The sequence below is a fragment of the Mixophyes fleayi genome, chromosome 5, assembly GCF_038048845.1.
Source record: "Mixophyes fleayi isolate aMixFle1 chromosome 5, aMixFle1.hap1, whole genome shotgun sequence".
NCBI classification, from domain to species: Eukaryota; Metazoa; Chordata; class Amphibia; order Anura; family Limnodynastidae; genus Mixophyes; species Mixophyes fleayi.
Window position 1 is genome coordinate 125,387,382 of NC_134406.1, and position 26,449 is coordinate 125,413,830.

The following is a 26,449-nucleotide window of genomic DNA, read 5'->3' on the forward strand; positions in this document are numbered from 1 at the left end:
CTATAAAACCTGCAGACAAAGGTGGGGGTATAGTGATTCTGAATACCAGTGACTATATCAAAGAGACATACAGATTATTATCCGATTCATCCACTTATGAGTTACTGAATACCAATCCAACTGCAGAATATTCCAATCAACTCAAAATGATTCTTACTCATGGTAGAGATATGGGTATTCTTTCTAATAATGAATACAATTACATTTACAATTCCCATCCTATTATTCCTGTCATTTACCACCTTCCCAAAATTCATAAAGATATGAAACAACCACCAGGAAGACCAATTATTTCCGGAATTGGGTCTATAACAGCTAATCTTTCACATTATTTAGATACATACCTACAACCCTACGTTCAGACCCAAAAAGCTTATTTAAAAGACACCACACATGTTCTACAGATTCTACAAGACTTAACCTGGAATTCAAGATACTGGTTGGTTACGTGTGATGTAACCTCGCTTTATACTGTTATTAAACATGATTTAGGTATCACTAGCTCACGGCACTTTCTAGAGCAAGACCATACACTGGACAACAGACAGATAGAATTCATATTGACAAATATTGAATTCATTCTGAAACACAATTATTTTTGGTTCCAGGACCAATTCTACCTGCAAATACAAGGGACCGCAATGGGCACTAGGTTTGCCCCCAGCTATGCCAATCTCTATATGAGTTTCTGGGAGAATCAAAACATCTGGTCAAATAATAGCTGGGAGAGAAACCTAGTGCTGTGGAATAGGTACATTGATGACATCCTCATCATATGGGATGGGTCAGAAACCTCTCTTTTACAATTTCTCAGTCACATCAATACCAATAATTATGGCCTACATTTTACTGCCAACTATAGCCAGTCATCTATAGAATTTCTTGATTTAGAAATCTTCAAACAAAATAACAGTATAACAACCAAAACATATAGGAAACAAGTGGATGTTAACAGCTACATCCTTACTACTAGCCATCACCATCCACAGTGGCTTAAAAGCATTCCTTTTAGTCAATTCACGAGGATTAGACGCAATTGCAGTAACTTGCAGGATTATATCACTCAGGGTACTGAACTCAAGTCACAATTCCAGGAGAAGCAGTATGATAATCGTATCATTGACACAGCATTTAACAAGCTTCAAAATACTGATCGAAATCAATTACTCAAATATAAAATACCTTTACAACCCAATCCCTGCAAAGAAGCAGTCCCTGTGAATAACCAAATATACTTTGTTTCAGATTTTTCCAATCAAGCAAACCACTTGAAACATATTATTTACAAACACTGGCATATTGTACAGAAGGATGAAATCTTAGGTCCTCTGATTTCAGCTAAACCCAAAGTAGTCTTCAGGAAAGCGCCAGATATCAAGAAGGTTTTAGTCCAAAATCACATTAAAGATAACACTGTACACCCCAACTGGCTGACCAAAAATATACAGAAACCAGGCTTCTACCACTGTGGCAAATGTATTAACTGCCGTACAATCCAACATAACAGTACCCAAGGAACTACTGAGGTTTACTCAACTCACAATCAAAAAAAGTACTTAGTCAAAGACTTTATAACGTGTAACACCAAGAACGTCATTTACCTCATACAATGCCCATGTGGCAAGCAATATATAGGCCGAACAATCAGACCCTTAAAGGTCAGAATTGGTGAGCACATCAGAAACATAAGAAATGGGCTCGATAAACACCACCTCTCCAGCCATTTTAAAATTAAACATAATTGTGATCCTACTGGGTTGGAGTTTCTGGGTATCAAATGTGTATACAATAACTGGCGAGGAGGGGACCCCATTAAAAACATTAATAAAGAAGAAAGTAAATTGATCCTCTATTTTGACACTATCACCACGAGGACTGAATATGGAATTCGACATCTCAATGTAGAATATGTCTTCACTATCAGAAACATCTTATCTACATTGGTTGCAAGTTGTGGACATGTAGTGTCTATGCCTTTTTGTCCCCTTGGGTAAAGTATCTCCATGCACACTACGGTCATACCACCCTGGTGATGCCCAATCTCCGTCGACCTTGGAAGCCAAGCAGGTTGGAGCTGGCTTAGTACCGGGATGGGAGACCTCCCGGGAATATCCAGTACAGTAGTAGACATGTAGTAGATCTATCCCAATAGAGTGACAAATAGTGGCAGGACACGCCACCTCTCGCTTACCATGATGTAGTATCTCCTTAAACCATCATGTAGGAAATCCTTTACAATTTATACTTACCTTGGAAGGATGCCTCTTTATGTGTTTAATGATGGCTAATATTGCCATTCATTTTATTTTGATATGTTTAACCTCATGTATATAAACTTAGTTACTTATTAGAATCAGTTCATCCATTTATTTTAATTATCCTAATAGTTATCATTGTCATCATTTAGGCTAGCTAGTCATAGAGGTTTTAAAGCATCAGTCCTGTATGTATCAGCCCTACATTTATAATTACGATTAGTATTATTCTGACTTGTTATTAGTCCAATTAAACATCTTAGCTTATGCAGAAATAAATGGAGTTTTACTACACGTTAGAACTATTATATATCATACGGTCGTGGTCGCTTTTATATGTTTATTATTTTTTCAATGTTACCAATATAATCTGTTACACAAATCCATATTAGGGTTTTCAATTGGCTTATATTAACCTTTGTTATGTAATTACATTTTTAATATTTACAGCTACCACCTTGTTTATGATAGACGTATTATCACCTGTTACTCATATGACCTGGTTGGCGTTTAGATTTTATTACAATGGACAATTAAGCTCTTCTGTAGGCTCAGTAACAAATCATCAATTACACTCTATTAAACAATTATTTATTGTCAATATATAAGGAAGCACATTAGATGCTCCCTTCATACCACATCCCCTGAAGAAATCTGCTCCTGCAGATGAAACGCGTTGGGACACGCCCACATTCGTGACGTCACAGGATATCCGGTCCATGCGTTCCACTGTGGAACGCACGCCAGGCTCTCCATCATCACACTGCAGCATCGCTAGGAACACAGTCAATATCTGTTCCCGTGAGCTCCACCGCTAGCCTTCCTGTTTTCATCCTGTCTACCATAGTGATATTCGCCGGATAACCGCAGCACACATCAGGTATCTGGACAGTGTTTGTATCCCCATTTGGAATATTGCTTTTTGCGTTATTAGGTCATTTTTTTAGTTATTTTTCCACCAGGACTTTCATGAGTGCTTCTATTTGGACTGCATTTTTGCATTTTCCGGATTTTTTACTTTTATTTTAATTTTATTGTATTTTTATTTTCTTATTTCATTTTATTTTATTCCTATTGTTATTTCTATTTCATTTCATGTATGTATTCATGCACCAAATCCCATCATCGTTGGAATCATTTATTCCTCCTTTTTCTCTGGAACTGTTTATTTATACTAATTAAATTCACTGTTTTTACCAATCTGCACTATTTCATGTTAAATATCTATTTCTATAAATAGTTTTCACTTATATTATAGGTTTGTTCTAGGCAATTTGAGCGCATTAATTTATTATACATTGCATGTTACACAGGAAGGGATTCCTGAATTATTGCTGCTCTTGCCGTTTGGGGTTGCGCGCAGGTCCTTTTTTGATTTGAATAACTTATACTAGATAGTAGCTTTATTCCTAGAGTCAGAACTATTAGATCTTCATACGAACTAGAGCAGCAATATGTCTGAACGCTTGCAATGATTCATAATATGTGCCGTTAAATGAGCATAATTTGAAACGTGTATTCACAATCTATTTCCAGGAATCAAAGGAGACAGACTGTAGCGATTAATATGATCCGTCTGTTCACACAAGTATAAAATCGTTTTTTGAGAGTATACCGGGTGACAGATATATAATATCACACATCACAACCATTATATAATTATTATGTGCACTCACGACCTGTTCCATTAACCTGGATGAGACAAACTTTGCAAGTATTGTATCTCGCTACATAGTTACAACATCACAAATATTATGTGACAAGAATGAAGAGAATAAAGTGTAATATCTCATGCATGAAGCGAACTAGTAATTTCTGAAACAGGGATAATACCTGGATCTCAGACATATGATTTTCTTATATTTGCTTGCTCTTTCAATTATTAATGTGATTATCACTAATATGATTCCCTTGCAATTATCTGCTTATTATATATAGTGAGCATAATAATAATGACCTATATGGGGTTGAGCGGAGCAAGGACTAGATCAACTAATTATGGAGAACTATAAATGGTTTGACTAATCTCCTCAAACCTTACATTTGCTGCAAAACTCATTATAATATAGTTTGTTAATCTATGCATAGAAATAAGGCTAGTCCGACTTTGATTTCCCGAGACGAACCCCGAACGCGGCATTGTCCTAAGAAGTTCTGGTTCAGTTTCTGAAGGAAGTGTACAATAATTTCCACTATATGAGCAGGAATAAACTTTTCTTCTTTGGAATATGAGGCTTTGGAATCTAGAGAATTTATTTCTGAACTTAGGATAAAGCTATTTGACATACCCCTACGAAATTATAATTCTCTTTATCCGTAGGAATCATATACATATAAATAATTTTGAGACTAATTTAGGGACAATCTTTTATTTTAATCACTTGATTTTTATATTATCACATTGTATTTATATTTCGCTGCAATTTTATAAGTAATGAATAAAAGTTATATTTCAGTAATCAGATATCTTACAATCCCCATTCCATTATATGGATGTGAATAGTGCATCTTATTCAAACCCTCTCTTTTCTGTCTCTTTATTACCTATGGACTGGTTATACGTAAAGAGCTAATAAAGCTATTCCTCAACTATGTCCACTATATAGCTCCACATCTAATTTCCTAGAGTAGCGGGGTATCGATATTTCTCCTATTTGAGCTAATCTCAGCGGGCATGAAGAGAAGAAACACCGCTATCTAACTATCACGTAGTAGTGTTGCTTGTGGCTAAATAATCTTGTCCATTTCTATTATTCTATTCTATTATTATTTCTAATAATCTGTGCGATAGAAAAGTGTTCCTTTTGAGTCTAATACCGTTGATTTAGTTCAAACTTCTACTATCAGCACGATTATCAGTAATTATTGTAAAATTAAAGTACAGAATTAATATAATCTGTCCTGATATTAAGGTTAGAAAAAATATTATTAATATATCAAAGTGACCACTTTTAATTTCAGACAGGATTTAAATTCAAGACAAGAGAGACGGGGAGGAGACACAGAAGATATCCTTGGTAATTTACATTGCTTAGAGACCCATAATCCACATTGGACAGAAGACCTACTAGACTTAAAATACCTTTTAATCAAAGAAACCAAGACCTATTGGAATAAATTAACCTCAGAAAGTTATATAAAAATGATTTGGTACCAAGAGGTTTAAGACCAAAAAATTTTCCAGCATATGAATTAGCAAATTTAGCCCTTAAAGAAGAATGGGAAAGCACCCTGTTGAAATGCTCACATGATCTAATGAAGATCTTGGTGAAGCATGATCAAATAAAATTAGAAGAGTATACTATTAATATTGCAAAATTGGGTGAGAAACTAAAAGAATTCAAAAATATAGAGAAATTCCAAACAACCTATGAAAGATATAAAAAGGAGATTAAAGAAATAGAACAATCAGTCATATATAAGAAAAAGAAAAAATTATCAAGAGATAGAAATGATTTTGAACAGCGAAATATTTTCAAATGGAACCAATTGAAGAGCAGATCAGGCAATAGAAACCGTAATGAGGGATACACAATATCAGAAACCGAGACATCTGACATAGAAACACAAGAAAGTCCCATGAGATTTAGAGACTGGCCATTTCTTCAACGGGATTTTTAGGGAGAGGTACAAGATCAAAAGAGATAGGACCAGACCCAAAAGAACGACACAGGGGAACCGTCAATCTAAGAAAAAGAGGACTAAGAGAATGGGAGGGAAATCCCTTAAGACAATACAGGAGACCAAAGTACTAGGAGAACAATCGAATTCCCTAAGAATTATAAATTTAATAAGAAATTACCACAAGCACAGGAAAGTATTTTGTCCAAGTGCCTTTCCTTTTCTCCTACAAAAAACATGGATAGATTTGAGGTAGAAAAGGATCTCCACCTCTTCGGAAGAAAATTGTTGCTACACAAATTCTTTAAACCTTTACTCAAGATGCAATGATAGAAGAATTACAGCTATCCTCTATAAATTCCCAAGATCAAGAGATGGTCAGTTTTTTAGAGGAACTACAACAAGAGACAGCATTTGTCAGTGAGACTATGCCAAATGAAGACAAACAAACAACATTAAAAGAGAAATCCATTTTCTGTCCAAATCCTACAACATGTCCTCAAGTTACAGTATTTCTACAATTAGTATCGAAAGATCTGAATACTATCATGCAAAAAACTAACTATGGGAGGCCCAATATTACAAAAGAGGAGAAAGAAGCATTATATGAGATGAGTCAGTGGGAGAATGTAGTTATCAAACCCTCAGACAAAGGGGAAAATATAGTCCTCTGGTCTATTGAGGACTATAAAACAGAAGTATTAAGACAACTCAATGATAAAAATTGTTATCAAAGATTAACCTCAAATCCAACAGATGTGTTCCTGAAAATGTATCAAAATTTAATTATGGATGGCCGAGAAAAAGGAATAATAAGTAAAGGGGATTATGAATTCCTCTGGATATAAAACCCAAAGATCTCAACATTCTATGTACTTCCAAAAGTACATAAGAATGAAAAGAAACCACCGGGGAGACCAATTGTTTCCGGCATAGAGAACTTGACTGAAAAAGCCAGTGAGTATGTAGATGTCAACCTAAGAAAATTCGTCTTAACTCTACCATCCTATGTACAAGACACCTTAGATATTTTGGGAAAACTTCAAAACATTTCAGTAACAAAAGAAACTTGGTTATGTACCTGTAATATAGAAGCACTTTATACGAGCATAGAACATGAAAGAGGTCTATATGCTGTAGGTGAATTTCTCTAAATGAAGATGAAAGCTGATCATAATGACTTTATTATGATACTATTAGAATTTGTTCTAACCAAGAATAATTTTATATTTGACAACAAGTTCTTTCTCCAAATAAGGGGCACGGCAATGGGCACAACATGTGCCGTGAGATATGCGAATGTCTACCTAGGATGGTGGGAGAAAGAAATAGTATTCTCAGTAGAAAATGAAAAATACACAAAATCTATTATCGTTTGGTTACGATACATAGATGACATACTTATTGTTTGGGAAGGAGATGTGGAAATTCTCAAATAATTTCTAAACTTGTTGAAGAACAATAAAATGAATTTAAAACTGACCTTTGATATCTACAAAGGTCACATTTTTTAATTTAACTATATTCGTTACAGAAAGTGGAGAATTATCAACAGATATGTTTAGAAAAGAAACAGCTACAAATAGCATTTTACACGCCTCTAGTTCTCATCTCTCTTCAACAATAAAAGGAATCCCAAAAGGTGAATATCTGCGTACAAAACGCAATTGCGGCAACCAAACAATTTTTGATGAACGTGCAGGAGAATTACGAACAAGACTTTTAATGAGCAATAAGTTAATCAAGAAGCCCTATAACAAAACAACTAAGATAAAAAGAGAGAATCTCCAAAAAGACATATGGAATCAAAAAAGGAATCCATTGCATTTATTGGTACATTCAATACACAATGGAAGCATATACAATCCATATTACAGAAACACATTCACATATTACAACAAGATCATGATGTCCAAGAAGCTGTGGAGGATAGAATCCTCCTAAGCTGGAGAATATCAAAAAACCTGGGAGATTTACTTGTACATAGTCACTTCCAAGAAAAGACTCCTGGAATTATGAATAACTATTGGTTTCTTTACTTGTGGAAAATGCAAGGCTTGCAAATACATGAAAAAGATTAAGTATTTTATATATATCAATTAGTGATAGTATGGAGTACTCTTGCAGATAAGCGCACAATTAATCAGCATGCAAATTACAGGAGCATAAAGGAATTTGAATATATTCCAAACACAGTTATTGTTATTGAAATAAGAATAGGGCTAAGCTATTTATAATTTAAATAATCGCAGATTTCATTAGTATGTAAGCGAACAAGAAAGGATATTTAATCTGCACCAAAAGATCGAGATTCGACCAATGGAATCAACCCAGTAGCCGGGACGTAAATTATTGTGACTCCCATTGGTACGTACATATGTCAATCATACACACACACCCGATTTCGGATTGACGGAACTCGTTCACGTCATCGGGGTATGTCCGTAAGATTATAAAAGACCTGTCATAACACCGGATCGGTTACTCCTTAAAAAAGCACAGCGAAACGCGGGTCGGCAGTTCACTGGCAGCACACTATACTCAGCCCAAATAGAATAATAGAAATTGACAAGATTATTTAGCCACAAGCAACACTAATACGTGATAGTTAGATAGCGGTGTTTCTTCTCTCCATGCCCGCTAAGCTTAGCTCAAATAGGAGAAATATCGATACCCCGCTACTCTAGGAAATTAGATGTGGAGCTATATAGTGGACATAGTTGAGGAATAGCTTTATTAGCTCTTTACGTACAACCAGTCCTGCTAGAATATGTGAACAGGTGATCTGAACTTTGTAGAACCAGACAGTAAATATAACTGTGAAACAGCTCCACTGGTAGTGATTTAGCTGGAGGGGGAAACGGACTGAATATTCATTATAACATTACTCTATATTACAATAGAAAACAAATTTTTGCGTTATGATCAAGAATCTAGTATGAACATATAGACAATCAACATATATCAAATAATATGAAAAGAATGTTGTCCTATTAACGAACTTCAGCTATAACCAATTATTGTCCAGAAAGGCTATTTAGGAGTTTATTAGTGTGCATCCAGTGATTTTATCACACAATATTTATACTCACTAATCACAAACACTTCTATATTTTGCTAATTTTAATATCAATGCTTTTTAACAGAAATCAATAAAAGTTATATTTTATTATTCTTTCTCATTTTGATGTTCAATTAATAATTGGGACATTAAGGAAATAGGGAACTTAGTGCACATACTTTTCTAAAAAACTTCTAAATCTCCCTTTTTGAATGTACATACATTTAGGTTTTTGGTACCACCCCTCAGCCTATCTATTAAGAGGAATCTATAGATTTACAGGAACGAGGGTATTCCCTATAATCTGTGCGATAGAAAAAGGTTCCTTTTGAGTTCAATTTATATGTTGCCTGCAGCATTCACAAACATTAATGCTTTGTAAAAAAACAATAGACTGCTATGAAAACACTCATTGGGCCTGATTCTTTAAGGAAAGTAAAGCAAAACAATTCACTTTGAACCTTGTAAAACTATGTTGCAATGCAAGAGGTGCAAATGAGTTTAATATTTTGTACATAAGGAAAATACTGGCAGTTTTTTCATGTAGGATGTAAATACGTGATAGCTTTATGTTTACACTGACATTAAAAGTTTATTTAGGACATGCTCTACTCCAATTATAAATCTGTTCTCACATTTTAAATTTACTTCCCCCTCCAATACAACATGGTTTTGCCAAGGTTCAAAGTTACTAATGAATCAGTCCCATAAAGTACATAGTACACATTTAGGCTTTGAGACACATTAGTGATCGTGCTTCCTATTTTCTGCTAAAAGTGAGGACAAAATACAAGGTTGTGTGCATGCTTTAACTAAAAGTTTTTTCCAACATCTGTGCGTAGGAGCTTGGTAGAATAGCATAGGGATTTTGCTTTAAGTTTCATAAAGTCAAATCATGAAACTACTAAAGGCATTCAACAGATGGTCATAACCTTCACCTACTGTCCTTTTTGTGGTTGTTTTATTGATATAGTCGTAATTGTACTTAATTGGTTTTGATACAACGTGGAATGTGTCACCTTATGCTCATTTAACTGTACATAATACATCTTCTTACACAAACTTCTAGCATTCACATTGTAGTCAGGTTGGCAGCAACTACGCCCATGGGGGGATTTCAATTTAATGTGAAGCGCCATTGTAGTTTTGTGTGATGTGCGTACTTCTAGGTATCACAGTAAGTAAAACATTGTTGATTTTTTTCTCACACTTCTATGCTACGGTGCAAACAAAAATTGGCACAAGGCTCCGGTAGAAGTTCGCTAGTGATTGAATTCCCTCCATTGTGTTAAGGGTGGTTTAATGGCCATAGTGAATGAAGCACTTGACTTTTATGTGAAAAGATCAAAGACCAGTTTGTAATATCATACAACGGTCTTACATTGCATGACACATAGCACATATTATGAATGCAGTGCCCAGTTTTGCATTACAAGGTCACAAACTGCATGTACCCCCCTGACTGACTGACTGATTCAGATCAGCTTGCCAGAGGAGCCCAGCTCTGACTTCACATTTATTAATTTATATATTTTAAAACTTTACATTTTGCATTGGTATTTATACTTTATTTTTTTTGTTTAGCCTTATTTAGTAATCTATCAAAAAAGAAAAAAACAGTGATATCAGTATGACAGTGTACTGACTCTGCTAAATTATTCACATCACACATTACAACAATGGTGTGAGCTAGACTAGCGTTTTAGACCCTTACATTCAATTTATTACCATCCCCATGTGCCCTAAATATCTCTATTTGTAGTTTAAACTGCACTTTGATGGGCTTAATTCCACTCTGCAAGGTGCTTTGGAAAAAGAGGCTTTATGAATAAAAAGATGGATCAGCATTAGAGTGGATGGATGGGATGCATCATATCAATTCAACATGTAATCGGCAACATGGTGGCTAAGTGGTTAGCACTTCTGCCTCACAGCGCTGGGGTCTTGAGTTCAATTCCCGACCATGGCCTTATCTGTGTGGAGTTTGTATCTTATCCCTGTGTTTGTGTGGGTTTCCTCTGGGTGCTCTGTTTTCCTCCCACACTTCAAAAACATACTAGTAGGTTAATTGACTACTATCAAAATTGACCCTAGTCTGTCTGTGTATGTTAGGGAATTTAGACTGTAAGCTCCAATGGGGCAGGGACTGATGTGAATGAGTTCTCTGTATAGCGCTGCGGAATCAGTGGCGCTATATAAATAAATGGTGATGATGATAATGTCCACAAACTGTACATAGTTTATTTTTAAAATTATAGTTATAATTATAAGTTAGAGTGTTTAAAGTAAAGTGTGGGTAGATTAACTTTACTCACTTTCGGTAGTTAGCGGTGCCTCCACCTTAATCTTATTTAGGGGTTCACGGTAACTTAGGATACAAGTACGAGGGGTTGATTCAAGAAGTTTCCCTCTTATACCGCTCCCTGCCAAAGCAGCATGGCGGAGTGTGAAGGGGGGCCAAAGCAGCATGGCAGAGTGTGAAGGGGGGCCAAAGCAGCATGGTAGAGTGTGATGAAGGGGGGCCAGGAGAAAGAGGGAGCAAAAGCAGCATGGCACAGGGTGATGAAAGGGGGCCAGAAGAAAGGGGGAGCAAAAGCAGCATGGCACAGGGTGATGAAGGGGGGGCCAAAGCAGCATGGCACAGGGTGATGAAGGGGGGCCAGGAGAAAGGGGGAGCAAAAGCAGCATGGCACAGGGTGATGAAGGGGGGACAGGTGAAAGGGGGAGCAAAGGCAGCATGGCAGAGGGTGATGAAGGGGGGCCAGAAGAAGGGGGGGGGAGCAAAAGCAGCATGGCACAGTGTGATGAAGAGGGGCCAGAAGAGGGGGGGGCAAAAGCAGCATGGAGGGCGCAGTGTGATCATAAGGAGGCACAGCATGGTGATGAAGAGGCACAGTAATGTGTGTGTGATGGCACAGCGAGCTTGTGGCAATGTAATGTGTGGTAGGTGGTGGCTAACTAATGTGCACTATTTTGTTTGTGGGGTGATGGTGGGGCAATTTAATTTTATAGTGGGGACTATTAATTTAAGATGGGGTGGTTTGGGGGCTATTGATTAAATGTGGGGCTGAGTTTGAGGAGCATGAGCTCTATTTATTAAATGTGAATATGAATTATTTAATGGCAGTGACGGTTGCGGGAAATAGGTATATTTATTATACGTAAATTCTATTAATCTATTGCTAGGGCTGTTTTGAGGGAGGGAAATAGGTTTATTTATTAAATGGGAATACTATTACTTAATGTTGAGGCTGGAGGAAGGCCTAAGTATTAATCGTGGGTCCTATTGATTTAATGCCGAGGCTAGTTGGAATTTTCTAAATCAACCCATTTTTTCCCAATAGGGCCTCCAACATTCCAGGATCCAGACAATCCGCAACTAAAGAAACCAGCAACCACAGGTGGTGAAAGTGACAAGCACAGGTAGGACAGTCTGTCAAATGTTCTGATTCTAGTGGGACAATCACGATTTTTCCTGACTGTTCTGCCAATCTAAGGGACAAGTCAAGACTGTGTACTCTTTATATACACACTACATTCTTTATATACTACACTATGGTGCTAGCTGTCCTTCATGGGCTGACCAATCCCCCTTTAGTGTCTGGTTTTGCCTCTATGATGGCTGGCCACATCCCCTATGGTGGGCCCCTAGCGTTGCAGTCCTCTGGTGGGCCCTTCATGCCCCAATCCGACACTGGCCTTAACTGCCCCTCCTTTTCATCCTTTCTGTTATTGCCTAGGCTCAGTTGTTGAATGTCTTGTAAAACTTCTAGTAACCCCTGATATCTTGTCTTGGGTTACATTAGAAAATGGAAACCTTGTTAATAAAGTAGTGATGGATGTTATTAGGAGGTGAAAAAACTCAATTTATATTTTAAACATGCTTAAAATTGATTTTAATGTATATTATTCACACTTATGTAAATTTTAAAATGCTTAATTAACATACCTGCCATGACTCCAGTAACAATGGGCTAGCATTTAAACTCTTCTAACTTTTCATTAATTGTTCGATGCATGTAATTCACTTTACATGCTACTATTGTAAAATGTGTAAGGATTAAACCCATTCATTAGAAATGTCCTTTTATTTTTAGGTATGGCAAACCTGGGTGTAATGCAGAGACCTGTGATTATTTTTTAAGTTATCGTCGTATTGGTGCTGATGTTGAGTTTGAGTTGAGTGCTGACACTGATGGATGGGTAGCTGTTGGATTTTCTTCTGACAAAAAAATGGTATGAAATTAAAAAGTATGGTAGTGCTGAAACAGGATATTTGTCCTCGATCCTTAATGTATTGTCAGTAAATTGCTGAGTTCTGTTAATAAACAAATAAATAATATGCCAATAAAAATACGAACTTAATTATTACCTCACACGCATCCCACCCACTCATCCCAGGAGTGTTTTGGGAAGAACTCTAGTGCTTTCAGCATGGGGCTGTGTTTTCTTCTTGGGGGGGGTGCATATTTTTTTTGCATGCAGCCCCATGCTGAACAGGGGTAAAATGAAGACAATGGGATCCCTATGCTGCAGGTTATTATAGTGTACCGCAGAGACAATGAGTTCTGGTAACACATTTTTCTTTTGGGGGGGGGGGCATGTTTTTTTATTACTATTATTTCTTTTTATAATAAAGATGACGGCATATCATGATACACTTAATATAATGTCATCATGCTTTTCTCACACAAACACATTTACTTAAGATTCATGTGACTCAGATGTAGAGACATTATTACATACATACTGTTACAAGTTATTTCTTAATTACTAATTGAAGGGTTCAATTTCAGGGAGGTGATGATGTTATGGCCTGCGTGCATGATGATAATGGAAGGGTACGCATACAACACTTCTATAATGTTGGCCAGTGGGCTAAAGAGATTCAGAGGAATCCTGCCAGAGATGAGGAAGGTGTGTTTGAAAACAATCGTGTAACTTGTCGGTTCAAACGTCCTGTCTATGTTCCTAGAGATGAAACAATTGTGGATTTGCATTTAAGCTGGTTTTATCTATTTGCCTGGGGCCCAGCAATTCAAGGTGAGAGACACAAGTATTTTTATTACAATTGGACTTTAGCATTTATTACATACTAAGTTGTAGTACATAAGTATGTTTCTTGTATTCTGTAGTTGTTTTATTGTTATGTAAACTTTCATTTTAAAATAGCTACTTTATCATTGCCTGTAGATGAGAAACCATTGCAGGGTAAACACAGGATTTCGATTGGTGTTACTACCTTTACTTCTTGTGAAGGCCACATCACATTTTTTATAACAAACATAAAAAATAAATACAAATATGGTACATATAAAATATACCCTAGTATAACAAAAGTGAATATAATTTAAAGTGGCACACAAACAAATCAGGGAAGTTATTCCAGAATCAAACAACTCTGTGAGGTAAATTTATCAAGCTTCGGGTTTGAGAAAGTGGAGTTGTTGCCTATAGCAATCAATCAGATTTTAGCTATCATTTATTTAGTACGTTTTACAAAATGACAGCTAAAATCTGATTGGTTGCTATAGGCAACATCTCCACTTTGTCAAACCTGCGGCTTGGGTCCCCACTGTGATTGTACTACTCTTCATGTCCTCTGATTAATCTTCAAACTTCATGTGGCTCATAAATACCAAATAATGCATGAAAAATAAGAGAGAGAGGGCATTCTGACACAATTGGCCTGATTCAGTAAGGAAAGTAAAGCAAAAAAAATGAGTAACTTTGCACCTTGGCAAAACCATGTTGCATTGGAGGGGGAGGCAAATTTAAAATGTAATGGCAGCTTTATAGTTGGAGTAAGGCATGTTCTAGACCAAGTTTAAATTTCAGTGTACAAATAAAGCTATCAAGTATTTGTGTACTACATGCATTGTAACATGGTTTTGTCCAGGAAAAAACTCACTAATTTTTTTGCCTTACTTTCCTTAATGAATCAGGCCCAATATCTTATCAGTAGAAATAAAATGAAGCAATATTCACTCACATGGAAACATGAAGCAAATCTTTCAATATGGATCTGCACACTGATGTGATAGAAAACAACACTTCCCGACGTAGTTCTACTCACAGGAAAGTGGATTTATGGAGCTTTAAAATAAATCCAGGTTTTTCTTCAAATCATATTATTCTTCAAGTGGTAAGGTTACTATGTATCCAATCGAACATTCCAGTATCACAGATGACAATCATAACACTAGTGCGGGAAAACTGATGTTCTATTCGTGCCTGGTTTATTTCATTCCATTCTGTCTCTCCTTGTTAAAGGTTAAATTGTTTAAGTGGTGTTTTCTATCACATCAGTGTACAGATCCATATTGAAAGCGTGTTTACTGCTAATTGCAGCTTTTACAATGTTTGCATCTGAGTGCATATTGCATCAATTTTATTTGTGCTGTTTTAAAAATATTATGCAATATATTTTTATGTATTCTTTGGTATGTACAATTCACAAAAAGACTGAAAGACAGAAGACTTATCTTAAAGGGGATTTTGCAATATGCCCTCGTATAGCCACAAACTGAAGTGTACAATAAGCATAAACATTGAATGGGATCCTGGTGGTCATACTGTTAGTGGCACTGCAGTCTTTTTCCTTTATTAGGCCAGGATTTTTCAAACTGCAGTTTTGTCAAATCAACATTTTTTTTGAAGCTTGCAATCTGCAATGTATAAAACTTTATAAAATAAAACCACCTAAGGTTGAGCTGTAATGTTTATAAGAAAAATAAAAAATGTGCAATGTCTCAAGAATCAGTTTGCAATACCACCTGCCAAGCAGTAGTAAAATAGTCAAATATTTTCTCTTGGTTCTGATAGGCAAGTTTGTGTAAATCACATATGTTTTGAACAATGTGTTTTTAAAAGGGTATAAAAACATACATATTTCCCTGATGCAATCTAATCAAGTTGGCACAGGAACTTTCTTACCTCAGGACAAGCTCTTTGAATGTAATTTATATAATCCATAATAAATAATGACAAAAATTGGGCATGCTTTTGGTGTCCCTTTTATGTTGGAAACCAACCCAGGCTGGCACTTGGGCTGGTTGAGAATGTTTGGGGGGGGGGGACTAAGTTGCCACATTTTTTCATTATTTTACAAAAGGTTTGCCTGGAAGAACGGAACTGTCTTTTGTAATATTTCGTTAGTCATTTTAAACTGAAACCAGGGGGTAAATGTATCATCATGGATGTGTGTGAGGGAACGGTGTCTACCAAGGCTGAACAGCCTACAGAGTTCACTTGTACGTGGGTAAATACTTACACCCAGGCAGATATCCAACTTAACCAATGGTACCTTTTATTAATGTAACAACAACAACAGACACAAAACCAACATATGTACAGGAGTAACAATTACAGGTATACACAATGGACACGAGAGTAGAACATACAATACAATACCGGTGTCAGAGTTCCCATGGTAAGACCACGGAGAGAAAGTAGGTGAATGAAGTGGTTTTATTAGAAACACAGGTAATACAGGTTCAGGATGCAATAAGTGGTAAGGCAGTAATATAACCACAGAGCTTAACAGCAGAATAGGCAATACTGTTAAAGCGATAGTAAGATGCAGTAGCCAGCGGGTTGCAGGGTGGATATCTCTGGAAGAGGTGGAGAGATTGGTAGCCTGCGGATTGCAGGTTAGATACCTCTGAAAAGGTGGAGAGACAGGTAGCCTGCGGATTGCAGGGTCAGATAGCTCTGGAAAGGTGGCGAGATTAGTAGCCTGCGGATTACAGGGTTGGATACCTCTGGAAGAGGTGGTGAGATGAGTAGCCTGTGGATTACAGGGTTGGATACCTCTGGAAGAGGTGGTGAGATGAGTAGCCTGCGGATTGCAGGGTTGGATACCTTTGGAAAGGAGGTGAGAAGAGTAGCCTGCGGATTGCAGGTTTGGATACCTTTGGAAAGGAGGTGAGAAGAGTAGCCTGCGGATTGCAGGGTTGGATACCTCTGGAAAGGTGAGACTCAGAAGCCAAGTAATGCTGAAATACTTGAGAGCAGACAGCAGGTAAAGGTGGAAGGAAGCTGAACAGGTCACACTGAGAAGCAGTGAGAAGTAGCGAGAAGAAGCACAGAGATCCACAGAGGTGTATAACTCAGGAACCGGATAGATGATGAGCTGTGTCTGCAACACTGGAATGAACAGTAAAACCACAAGTCAGGTACACAGTTAAGTATGACCAGCAACAGGAGTCAAAGTATTGCTTCCTATCAGGTAGAGTGACCTGATGATCTGGCCCAGACTGCTGGGCGAGGCTTTCTTTTAACGAGTAGCAGCAGGTGTAAATCATGCTGAGAAAACAAGCTTAGCTCAGCAGGAAGGGAAACACTTCAAGCGCCACAGTATCCCCTTTGGTGGCATTGTGGTGCTGCAGGCTATATATTCAAAAAGACCAACATAGCTTCTGGCTGTTACGAGCAGCGACGGTGCCCAGCCGACGCGTCTCTGTCCTCGGCGTCCCGGCCGTCGCTATGACGACCGGGATGTCACTTCCGGGTCTTGTCCCGGCCGTTGCCTAGGCTGCAGGGCATAGCGCCGCGTCCCGGCATTAGATGCAGCCGGGCGCGCGTGGTAATATACAGGTGGCGCTAAGACAGCCCCTAGGGCTGATTGTGAACCATTTTCATTGGCTAGTGTTGCTTTATAAGGCAGGGAGGGCTTAGCCTCCCTGCCGGTTATAGCTCAGTGCCCCTCTGTCTAAGCCTGCTCCTGTACCTCAGCTGGTGTATTGCCTTGGATTTCTGATTACCCGTGTATGACTCCTTGCCTATTACTGGATTTTGCTGTCTTGCCTGTGTCCCTGATCGTTTGACCTGTACCACGGATTCTGCTGACCTGCTTGTGACCCTAACCCTTTGGCGTGTTGACTATTCTTTTCTGCAAGTGACCCCTGACCTCGGCCCATTCTCTGGATTAACGGTCTGCCATTACTCTCCGTTTCTGGGTTCTCCGCAGCCAGTACCCATCTCACGACTCTCAGCTGTCTGTGGCCAAGTCTGTCCCCACCACTAGGGGCTCCAGTGAAAACCAGACTTCTGAGTAGACTCCAGGTTTTGTGGTGCTGACTGCTGGGGTTCCTAACACTGGCAAACAGGAGCTGCAGGATGCAGATCATGACAGTACCTCACCTTTTAAAGGGCGGATTCCAGATGCCCATGAAACCGGGAGCTTAGGATCGGTCAAAGAAATCAGAGTTGTAGTCTAGCATTACGGTCCTGTTGAAAAAGTCTTCGTCTAAGGAATGCAGAGATCCCAAGCCCCACTCCTCCTCCTCCTCTTCTTTTTACCTTTCTTTTTACGGGTTTTAGAGGGTTGCTGGAAATGGAGTGAGGCAAAAGACAATCTCACAGTTGGAGTAGCTGGAGATACAGAAAGTGGCAAAGAAGAAGCACTAGGAGTAGGATTTGCAATTTCTTTGCACACTGCTTCAGTAAAAAGCCCCAAATCTGACAGAATAGGGTCTTGGATCTCAATAAAGGGATTTTCCCATTCTAGAGATTTCCCTGTAATGTTGGAAAGCATGAAAAACACACACTTTTTATTGGTATCCCGGAGGTCGGGTACTGATGGAAAGTAAGATAAACAAAAAATCAAAAGGGTATTAAATTGCCGGATGTCCCAGTCAAAGGTAAGTGGTGGGATTTCAAAAACGGAAGCAGAGTCAGCAGTTTTGGCCCCGTCGGAAGCAGGTAGTAAGGGCAGTAGCTAGAGATTCAGCACTGGAGGCAGAAGCTAGCAGGCCTATTATGGCCACCTTGGGTAATCGGGCTATAGGCTTAGGCTCTCCTGGGAGTGCAAAGCCAGTGACTGCCAGGAGGGCAGCGGTTCAGCTTCACTGTCACCTCGCTTTTGGTGAGCACACAGATTCACAAGGCCTGGGTTAACCTATCCAAAGGAAGATGAATAAGGGTCCTTGCAGTCCTTCTCCCGATCTTCGTCAGCTGGCAGGAACCATACCTCCTACACCAGCCTGATCTTTGCTCCATCAACCCCCCTGACACTCCACTGCTCTATCTTATACCCACAGAATAGCCTCAGGCTGTAGGGGTGTGTTGACTGTCTGCTGTGTCTTAGGATATTAAGGCATAGGAATACAATACACATTTCCTAATTAAGGTGCTTAAATCAGACACAGAAAGCCACCATGTCTGGCTTGTGAATACACTACTAATCATTATCTTGTTTGCCTACAGATGTAGCTAACAGTACCATATTACAGTTTCTTCTTTTTAGCCTGTGACCTGTGGTTAACTAGCAAAGTGTCACACGCTGCTCATTTGGCTTCCACAGACAAAGACTCACTCACAGGTGTCTCATTAACAGACTTCAAACCTCCAAGTTCTGATCTGCACAGGTGCAGACTGATTACCTGTCTACTTCTAATTAAGATTCCTATTGGTTCCTGCGTTGGCTCCAGACTTGAAAAGGCACTTCCTTCCTTTCCTCTGGGCCTGTTGATCATGTTACCAGTCTGATTAGGTTCCTACCTACTCTGTGAGCTCTCACCTGGATCGTCAGTGCCTTGCTGTGTTGCTGTTAAAAACCATACAGATCAAACTGCAACTGTCTGCTGTGTACTACTCCACAGACTATTCAGCTCATGCTGCAACTATCTCTGCTGTATGACACTCCACAGGTCGTATCATCAAGCTGCTTGTTGTTCTTTTCTCTGGCTGAACTGTTCATGTATTATTGAAAGCATTAAGGCATTATTTGGTTCCTGATTGCTGCCGCATCTATTGTGCATATACTGCTACCTGGACAGTTAATCTTTCCTCTGATGTGGGCTGCTCAACTGTGATACCATATACCTGCTGCCTTATTCTTTCCACCCTATTGCTGGACTGTGCATTCAAAACCATATCTAATTATATGCTGATTGTTCATATTGCATATGATATTGCCGGTGGCTCCGCCCACCTTGTACTACGCTCCTAGTGTGTATATATATATACATATATCAAGACTTTCCTGTATATTCATCCAGTCATCATTAAACCTCTGATTGTACTTTTATCCTGCATCTGGCATCTATTTGAACCTCAGGTTATCATTACCACTTACTAGTGTATTACCATATTCTCACTCCCCGAGGATCTGTTCCCACAACATCTATGAACAGATCCAGAGTCCAAAATACCAAACCGTGACAGTATCAACAGGCCACAATGGACTCCCCTGGGGAACCGTCGGCTAAACAGACTCTGCGGCTGTTACTCCATAGGCTAGAACAACAGGATGAAATTCAACACCAACTCCTTCAATGTTTCCAGACATTGGCCTCTAGAGTGGATTCTATTCAATCTGCTATATCCTCACTTCTTCCGCTCGTTCCTCCATCGGAACCACCTGCACCAGAGCTACCCAGTAATTCTCATTCTACTCTCCGGATTCCGTCTCCTGCTAAGTTTGATGGCGACGCTAAAGCCTGTAGAGGTTTCCTCAATCAGTGTTCGATTCAATTCGAATTACAACCTCAGAACTTTCCTACTCAAAGAATAAGAGTTGCTTACATAATATCATTATTGTCTGGCCAGGCTTTGGCCTGGGCCTCCCCCCTCTGGGAGCGTGATGATCCTCTCCTGTCCGACAGCTCTGCATTTATAGTCACATTCCGTAAAATTTTTGATGAACCTGGCCGTGTTACCTCTGCAGCTTCAAGTATTCTCAGGCTTCGTCAAGGGTCACGATCAGTGGCGCAATATGTGATCTCCTTCCACACTTTATCAGCAGAACTACGTTGGAATAATGATGCTCTAGTGACTACTTTCTGGCACGGCTTATCTGATAAGATCAAGGATGCTCTTGCCTCCCAGGAACTACCTGCTACTTTGGATGCTCTAATTTCTTTGTGTAACAGAGTGGATCTACATTTCAGAGAAAGAGCCGCTGAAATAGATAACGCCCGTCGTTCTGTATCCAGAACGACGGGATACGCGTCGATAGTGCGCGATCGAAGATTTAAAAATAAATTGTGTATTTACTGTGCCGATCCAGGGCATATCTTTAATAAGTGTCCCAAGAAATCGGGAAGCGCCAAAGCCTAATTTGTTCCGGGGAAGTCAAATTAGGCAATGTCAAATCTTCTCCTCAATCATCGTTACACACTGTGTGCTCATTTCCAATTATATTATATGGCCCTTCTGGCCCTGTTCACTCCTATGCCTTGCTGGATTCAGGAGCTGCTGGGAACTTTATTTCTTCTTCTCTCGTGTTCCAAGGGTCCTTACCCGTATCCTTCCTAGAGCATCCTGTATCTATTTCTACAATTGATGGATTTCGTATCTCCAATGGTCTCGTTAAAAAAAATGCACTCAGCCTATTCTTCTACAAATAGGAGCATTACATAAAGAGATGATATCCTTCCATGTTTTGCCAACTTCTACTAGTCCTGTCATTCTGGGATTACCCTGGCTCCAACAACACTCTCCTCAGATGGATTGGATCACTTCACAAGTGTTATCCTGGAGTTCTAATTGCTTTACAAATTGTCTTTCACGTGTTCATCCCCTGGCCTCTACTAGCTTCTCATCTGAATCTCAATCCAACTGCCTTCCAAGTCAGTATCTGTCTTTTCGGGATGTGTTCGACAAGGCCAGATCTGAACAGCTTCCTCCTCACCGAACTTGGGATTGTCCTATCGATCTGTTGCCTGATCAAATCCCTCCGCGAGGTCGTGTGTATCCTTTATCCTTGCCAGAGACTCAAGCCATGTCCGAATACGTCCAAGAAAATCTTCTTCGTGGATTCATTATACCTTCATCTTCTCCTGCTGGGGCCGGTTTCTTTTTTGTTAAAAAGAAGGATGGGTCCCTTCGCCCATGTATTGACTACAGAGGTCTTAATGCCATCACCATTAAGAACCGGTACCCCATTCCTCTCGTCACCGAACTATTCGACCGTATAAAGGGGGCGAAGATTCTTACAAAACTAGATCTCAGGGGAGCTTATAACCTCATCCGAATTAAAGCCGACGATGAATGGAAAACAGCGTTCAACACTCGCGACGGCCACTACGAATACCTAGTGATGCCTTTCGGTTTGTGCAATGCCCCTGCGGTGCTTCAAGGTTTTGTGAACGAAATCTTCAGAGACATCCTCTATGATTGTGTCGTTGTATATTTGGATGACATTTTGATCTTCTCCCAGGACATTCATTCTCACCGCTTTCAAGTGGCAGAGGTTCTTTCATGTCTTCGTAAGAATCAACCTTTTTGCAAGCTAGAGAAATGCTTATTTGAAAAGTCCCAAATGTCATTCCTTGGCTACATTTTCTCAGGCTCAAGATTAGAGATGGACCCAGAGAAGGTTCGAGCTATACTCGAGTGGCCTCTTCCCTTAGGATTGAAGCCTGTGCAACGCTTCTTAGGGTTCTCTAATTATTATAGATGTTTTATCAAGAGATACTCAACTATAGTGGCACCCATTGTGTCTCTCACCCGGAAGGGTGCCAATCCCAAATCCTGGCCACCAGAGGCCTTAAAGGCTTTCAAATTTCTAAAAGAAGCATTCTCCTCGGCACCTATACTTCAACAACCTAACATGTCTTTGCCATTCTTCCTCGAGATTGATGCTTCAAGTGTGTGAGTAGGGGCTGTGTTATCTCAGAAGTCTCATCTTAACCAGTTCCATCCCTGTGCATTCTTCTCCAGAAGATTTTTACCTGCAGAGAAGAATTACGCCATCCGCGATAAAGAATTACTGGCCATAAAAATAGCATTGGAGGAATGGCGTTATCTTCTAGAGGGAGCCAAATTCCCGGTTACCATCTTTACGGATCATAAAAACCTATTATATCTGCAATCCGCTCAATGCTTAAATCCTAGACAAGCTAGGTGGTCTCTCTTTTTCTCTCGCTTCAATATTCGAATTACATTCAAACCTGGTGAGAAGAATAAACGTGCAGATGCTCTTTCCCGAGCCTTTTCCTGTGATTCCAAGACCGAAGAGGTGAAACCTCATCCTATACTAGATCCCAAGTGTATATTCACTTCTACTTTGTCTCCTGCCTGTACACCACCACCTGGGAAGACTTTTGTATTACCGGATTTACGAAAGAAACTGTTCACTTGGTTCCACTCTACTCGTTTTGCTGGCCATACTGGTATACGTAAAACCATTGAGTTGGTCTCCCGCAATTATTGGTGGCCAAAATTTTGTGATGTTAAGGACTTTGTTGCTTCCTGTGAAATTTGTAGTCAACACAAGTCATCTCGCCAATCTCCTGCTGGACAATTAATCCCACTTCCTATTCCGGACAGACCATGGACCCATTTGAGCATGGACTTTATCACCGACCTACCCCCTAGCAAAAAATATAATACCATCTGGGTTGTGGTAGATCGGTTCTCAAAAATGGCTCATTTTATTCCACTTATTGGCCTACCATCCTCATCTGTTCTTGCCACATATTTTGTTAAAGAGATATTCCGGTTGCATGGCTGTCCCGCAGAAATTGTGTCAGATCGTGGAGTTCAGTTCATGTCTAAGTTTTGGCGAGCCTTGTGTAAAATTCTTGGTATCCAATTATACTTCTCATCATCCTACCATCCCCAGTCTAATGGACAGACTAAACCAAGATTTGGAGACTTTTATTAGAATGTTCTCTGCTGCCAATCAGGACGATTGGGTGGATCTTCTACCTTGGGCAGAGTTTGTGCATAATAATGCCCTTCATGAGTCAACTTCTGCATCACCATTTTCCATCGTGTATGGGATTCATCCATCCTTTCCCAGGTTTACTTCCCTCCCGCCCACCCAGGTTCCTGCTGTTAATCCCGTTCAACGGAGATTTGTTTCTATCTGGAATCAAGTGAGGAGCTGTCTTAAGAAATCTTCCAAACGTTACAAGTTTGCGACGGATAGAAAACGTCGGCCGCACCTGCCTTCAAGATAGGTGATAGAGTATGGCTCTCTACAAAGAATATCCGTCTCAAGACTCCTTGTATTAAGTTTGCTCCTCGCTTTATTGGTCCTTATACTATTTCAAAAATTATTAATCCAGCTTCTGTGAAATTATCTTTACCAGCTGCTCTTCGGATCTCCAATTCGTTTCATGTCTCCCTGTTGAAACCATTGATCATTAACCGTTTTTCGTCTACCTATACTTCTTCTACAGCACCTAAAGTTCACTTGGATCAAGAATTCGAGGTCAAACAAATATTGGATTCAAAAATCTCTAAAGGAAGTTTGAAGTATTTAGTAGACTGGAAAGGGTTTGGTCCTGAGGAACGTTCCTGGATCCGTGCTGCGGATGTTCATGCTCCAGTTCTGGTTAAGAACTTTCACAAGAACTTTCCTTCTAAGCCGAATCCTTGGTGTGCGGTGCCCACCTTTAAAAGGGGGGGTACTGTCACACGCTGCTCATTTGGCTTCCACAGACAAAGACTCACTCACAGGTGTCTCATTAACAGACTTCAAACCTCCAAGTTCTGATCTGCACAGGTGCAGACTGATTACCTGTCTACTTCTAATTAAGATTCCTATTGGTTCCTGCGTTGGCTCCAGACTTGAAAAGGCACTTCCTTCCTTTCCTCTGGGCCTGTTGATCATGTTACCAGTCTGATTAGGTTCCTACCTACTCTGTGAGCTCTCACCTGGATCGTCAGTGCCTTGCTGTGTTGCTGTTAAAGACCATACAGATCAAACTGCAACTGTCTGCTGTGTACTATTCCACAGACTATTCAGCTCATGCTGCAACTATCTCTGCTGTATGACACTCCACAGGTCGTATCATCAAGCTGCTTGTTGTTCTTTTCTCTGGCTGAACTGTTCATGTATTATTGAAAGCATTAAGGCATTATTTGGTTCCTGATTGCTGCCGCATCTATTGTGCATATACTGCTACCTGGACAGTTAATCTTTCCTCTGATGTGGGCTGCTCAACTGTGATACCATATACCTGCTGCCTTATTCTTTCCACCTTATTGCTGGACTGTGCATTCAAAACCATATCTAATTATATGCTGATTGTTCATATTGCATATGATATTGCCGGTGGCTCCGCCCACCTTGTACTACGCTCCTAGTGTGTATATATATATATACATATATCAAGACTTTCCTGTATATTCATCCAGTCATCATTAAACCTCTGATTGTACTTTTATCCTGCATCTGGCATCTATTTGAACCTCAGGTTATCATTACCACTTACCAGTGTATTACCATATTCTCACTCCCCGAGGATCTGTTCCCACAACATCTATGAACAGATACAGAGTCCAAAATACCAAACCGTGACACAAAGTAAATAGCAGGGCAAAATATACACAATCTGTATTAATGGTTACAGCATAATGTAATGGTGACTATTCACTCCATTGTGTTTTAAACTTAGCACTTGCCTGACTGGATTTTAACAGAGGAGGGGACACTACCCCTTGCTAGATCTCCTGTTGTTTAGGTAAACAAAGATAGCTTCTGTTAAACAATAGTCTGGTCTACCTGTTAATATAATTATTGATGTATTGTTTCTGCAGTCCTAGAATACCCATAGACTCACTCTGTTGGCATAAGTAAACAATAGGAAGCCCTCAGACTAACAGGAATACATCTCCTACAGTGTAATATATAATATGACACAATCTCATTTATTACCAATCACATGCTATGAGAATGAAAACACACATACTAAATACACAGTTATAATGTGTGCTAGGGCAGATCCTAGGGGGGTATGGGGATAAAAAGTACATGCGCAACAGTAACGTGACAGTGTGCTTCAAACAGTTTACTGATGATATACCGACATAAAATAACTGTTGTATTTCCTATCATTTTCCAGGCTCTATAACACGGCATGATATTGACTCGCCTCCAGTTTCAGAGAATGTAGTGAGCATTTACCGTTATGAAGATATTTTCATGCCATCAGCAGCATATCAAACATTTTCCTCTCCTTTCTGCCTTCTTCTGATTGTTGCATTGACCTTTTATCTACTAATGGGAACCCCGTAAGGCTGTATTTGTTAACCTGTGGATTTGACAGAAAATATGTGGACATTTTGTGCTCTTTTGTGCTTGACCTTGTATGTATTTTTCTGCTGGAACAACAGTCTTCATGTAACAGATTATTCCAGCAGTGATTTATATTTTGCAGACACAGAAGGTACGGTGGTACGGTTTGGATTAGTGTGGTGGTTATGTAATTAATAATAAAGTGCCAAGACAGTGAAAATTATAGTTGTTAAATTGCTTAAAAAACAAAACATGCACATTGTGTTAAATATAAAAAATCTACTGTATAATTCTCAGACTGTTTACATTTTCTTTGTGTCAGCTATGTAAGTCTTTAGAACTGGAAAATATATAACTGTATATCTGAGGTAAGATTTCTAAATTACAATGTTCTCTTAAAATGATAATAAGTGGTTTATCAGAATTCCCCATAGCGTCTATACAAATACTAATTTGAGATTGCGAAAAAGTTAAAATCTGTCACAAATTCTCTTGTGGCTAGTGATGTCACAAGAGAATTTGTGTGACAGATTTTAA

General features: G+C 39.2%; 1 protein-coding gene across 2 annotated transcripts in view; it reads left to right on the plus strand.

Moving 5' to 3' along the window:
* Window positions 1-26,208, plus strand: part of FRRS1L (ferric chelate reductase 1 like) — a 113,056-nt gene extending 86,848 nt beyond the window's left edge. Inside the window, exons 4-6 of one of the 2 annotated variants that reach the window (XM_075212810.1) lie at window positions 13,035-13,173; window positions 13,734-13,854; window positions 25,740-26,208. In XM_075212810.1, coding sequence (XP_075068911.1) covers window positions 13,035-13,173; window positions 13,734-13,854; window positions 25,740-25,912 — 433 coding nt within the window. In that variant the 3' untranslated portion in view covers window positions 25,913-26,208. Of the gene's footprint in view, window positions 1-13,034; window positions 13,174-13,733; window positions 13,981-25,739 lie in introns of both variants that reach the window. The other variant, XM_075212809.1, reaches the window with a different exon arrangement.
* The last annotated feature ends 241 nt before the right edge of the window (window positions 26,209-26,449 follow it).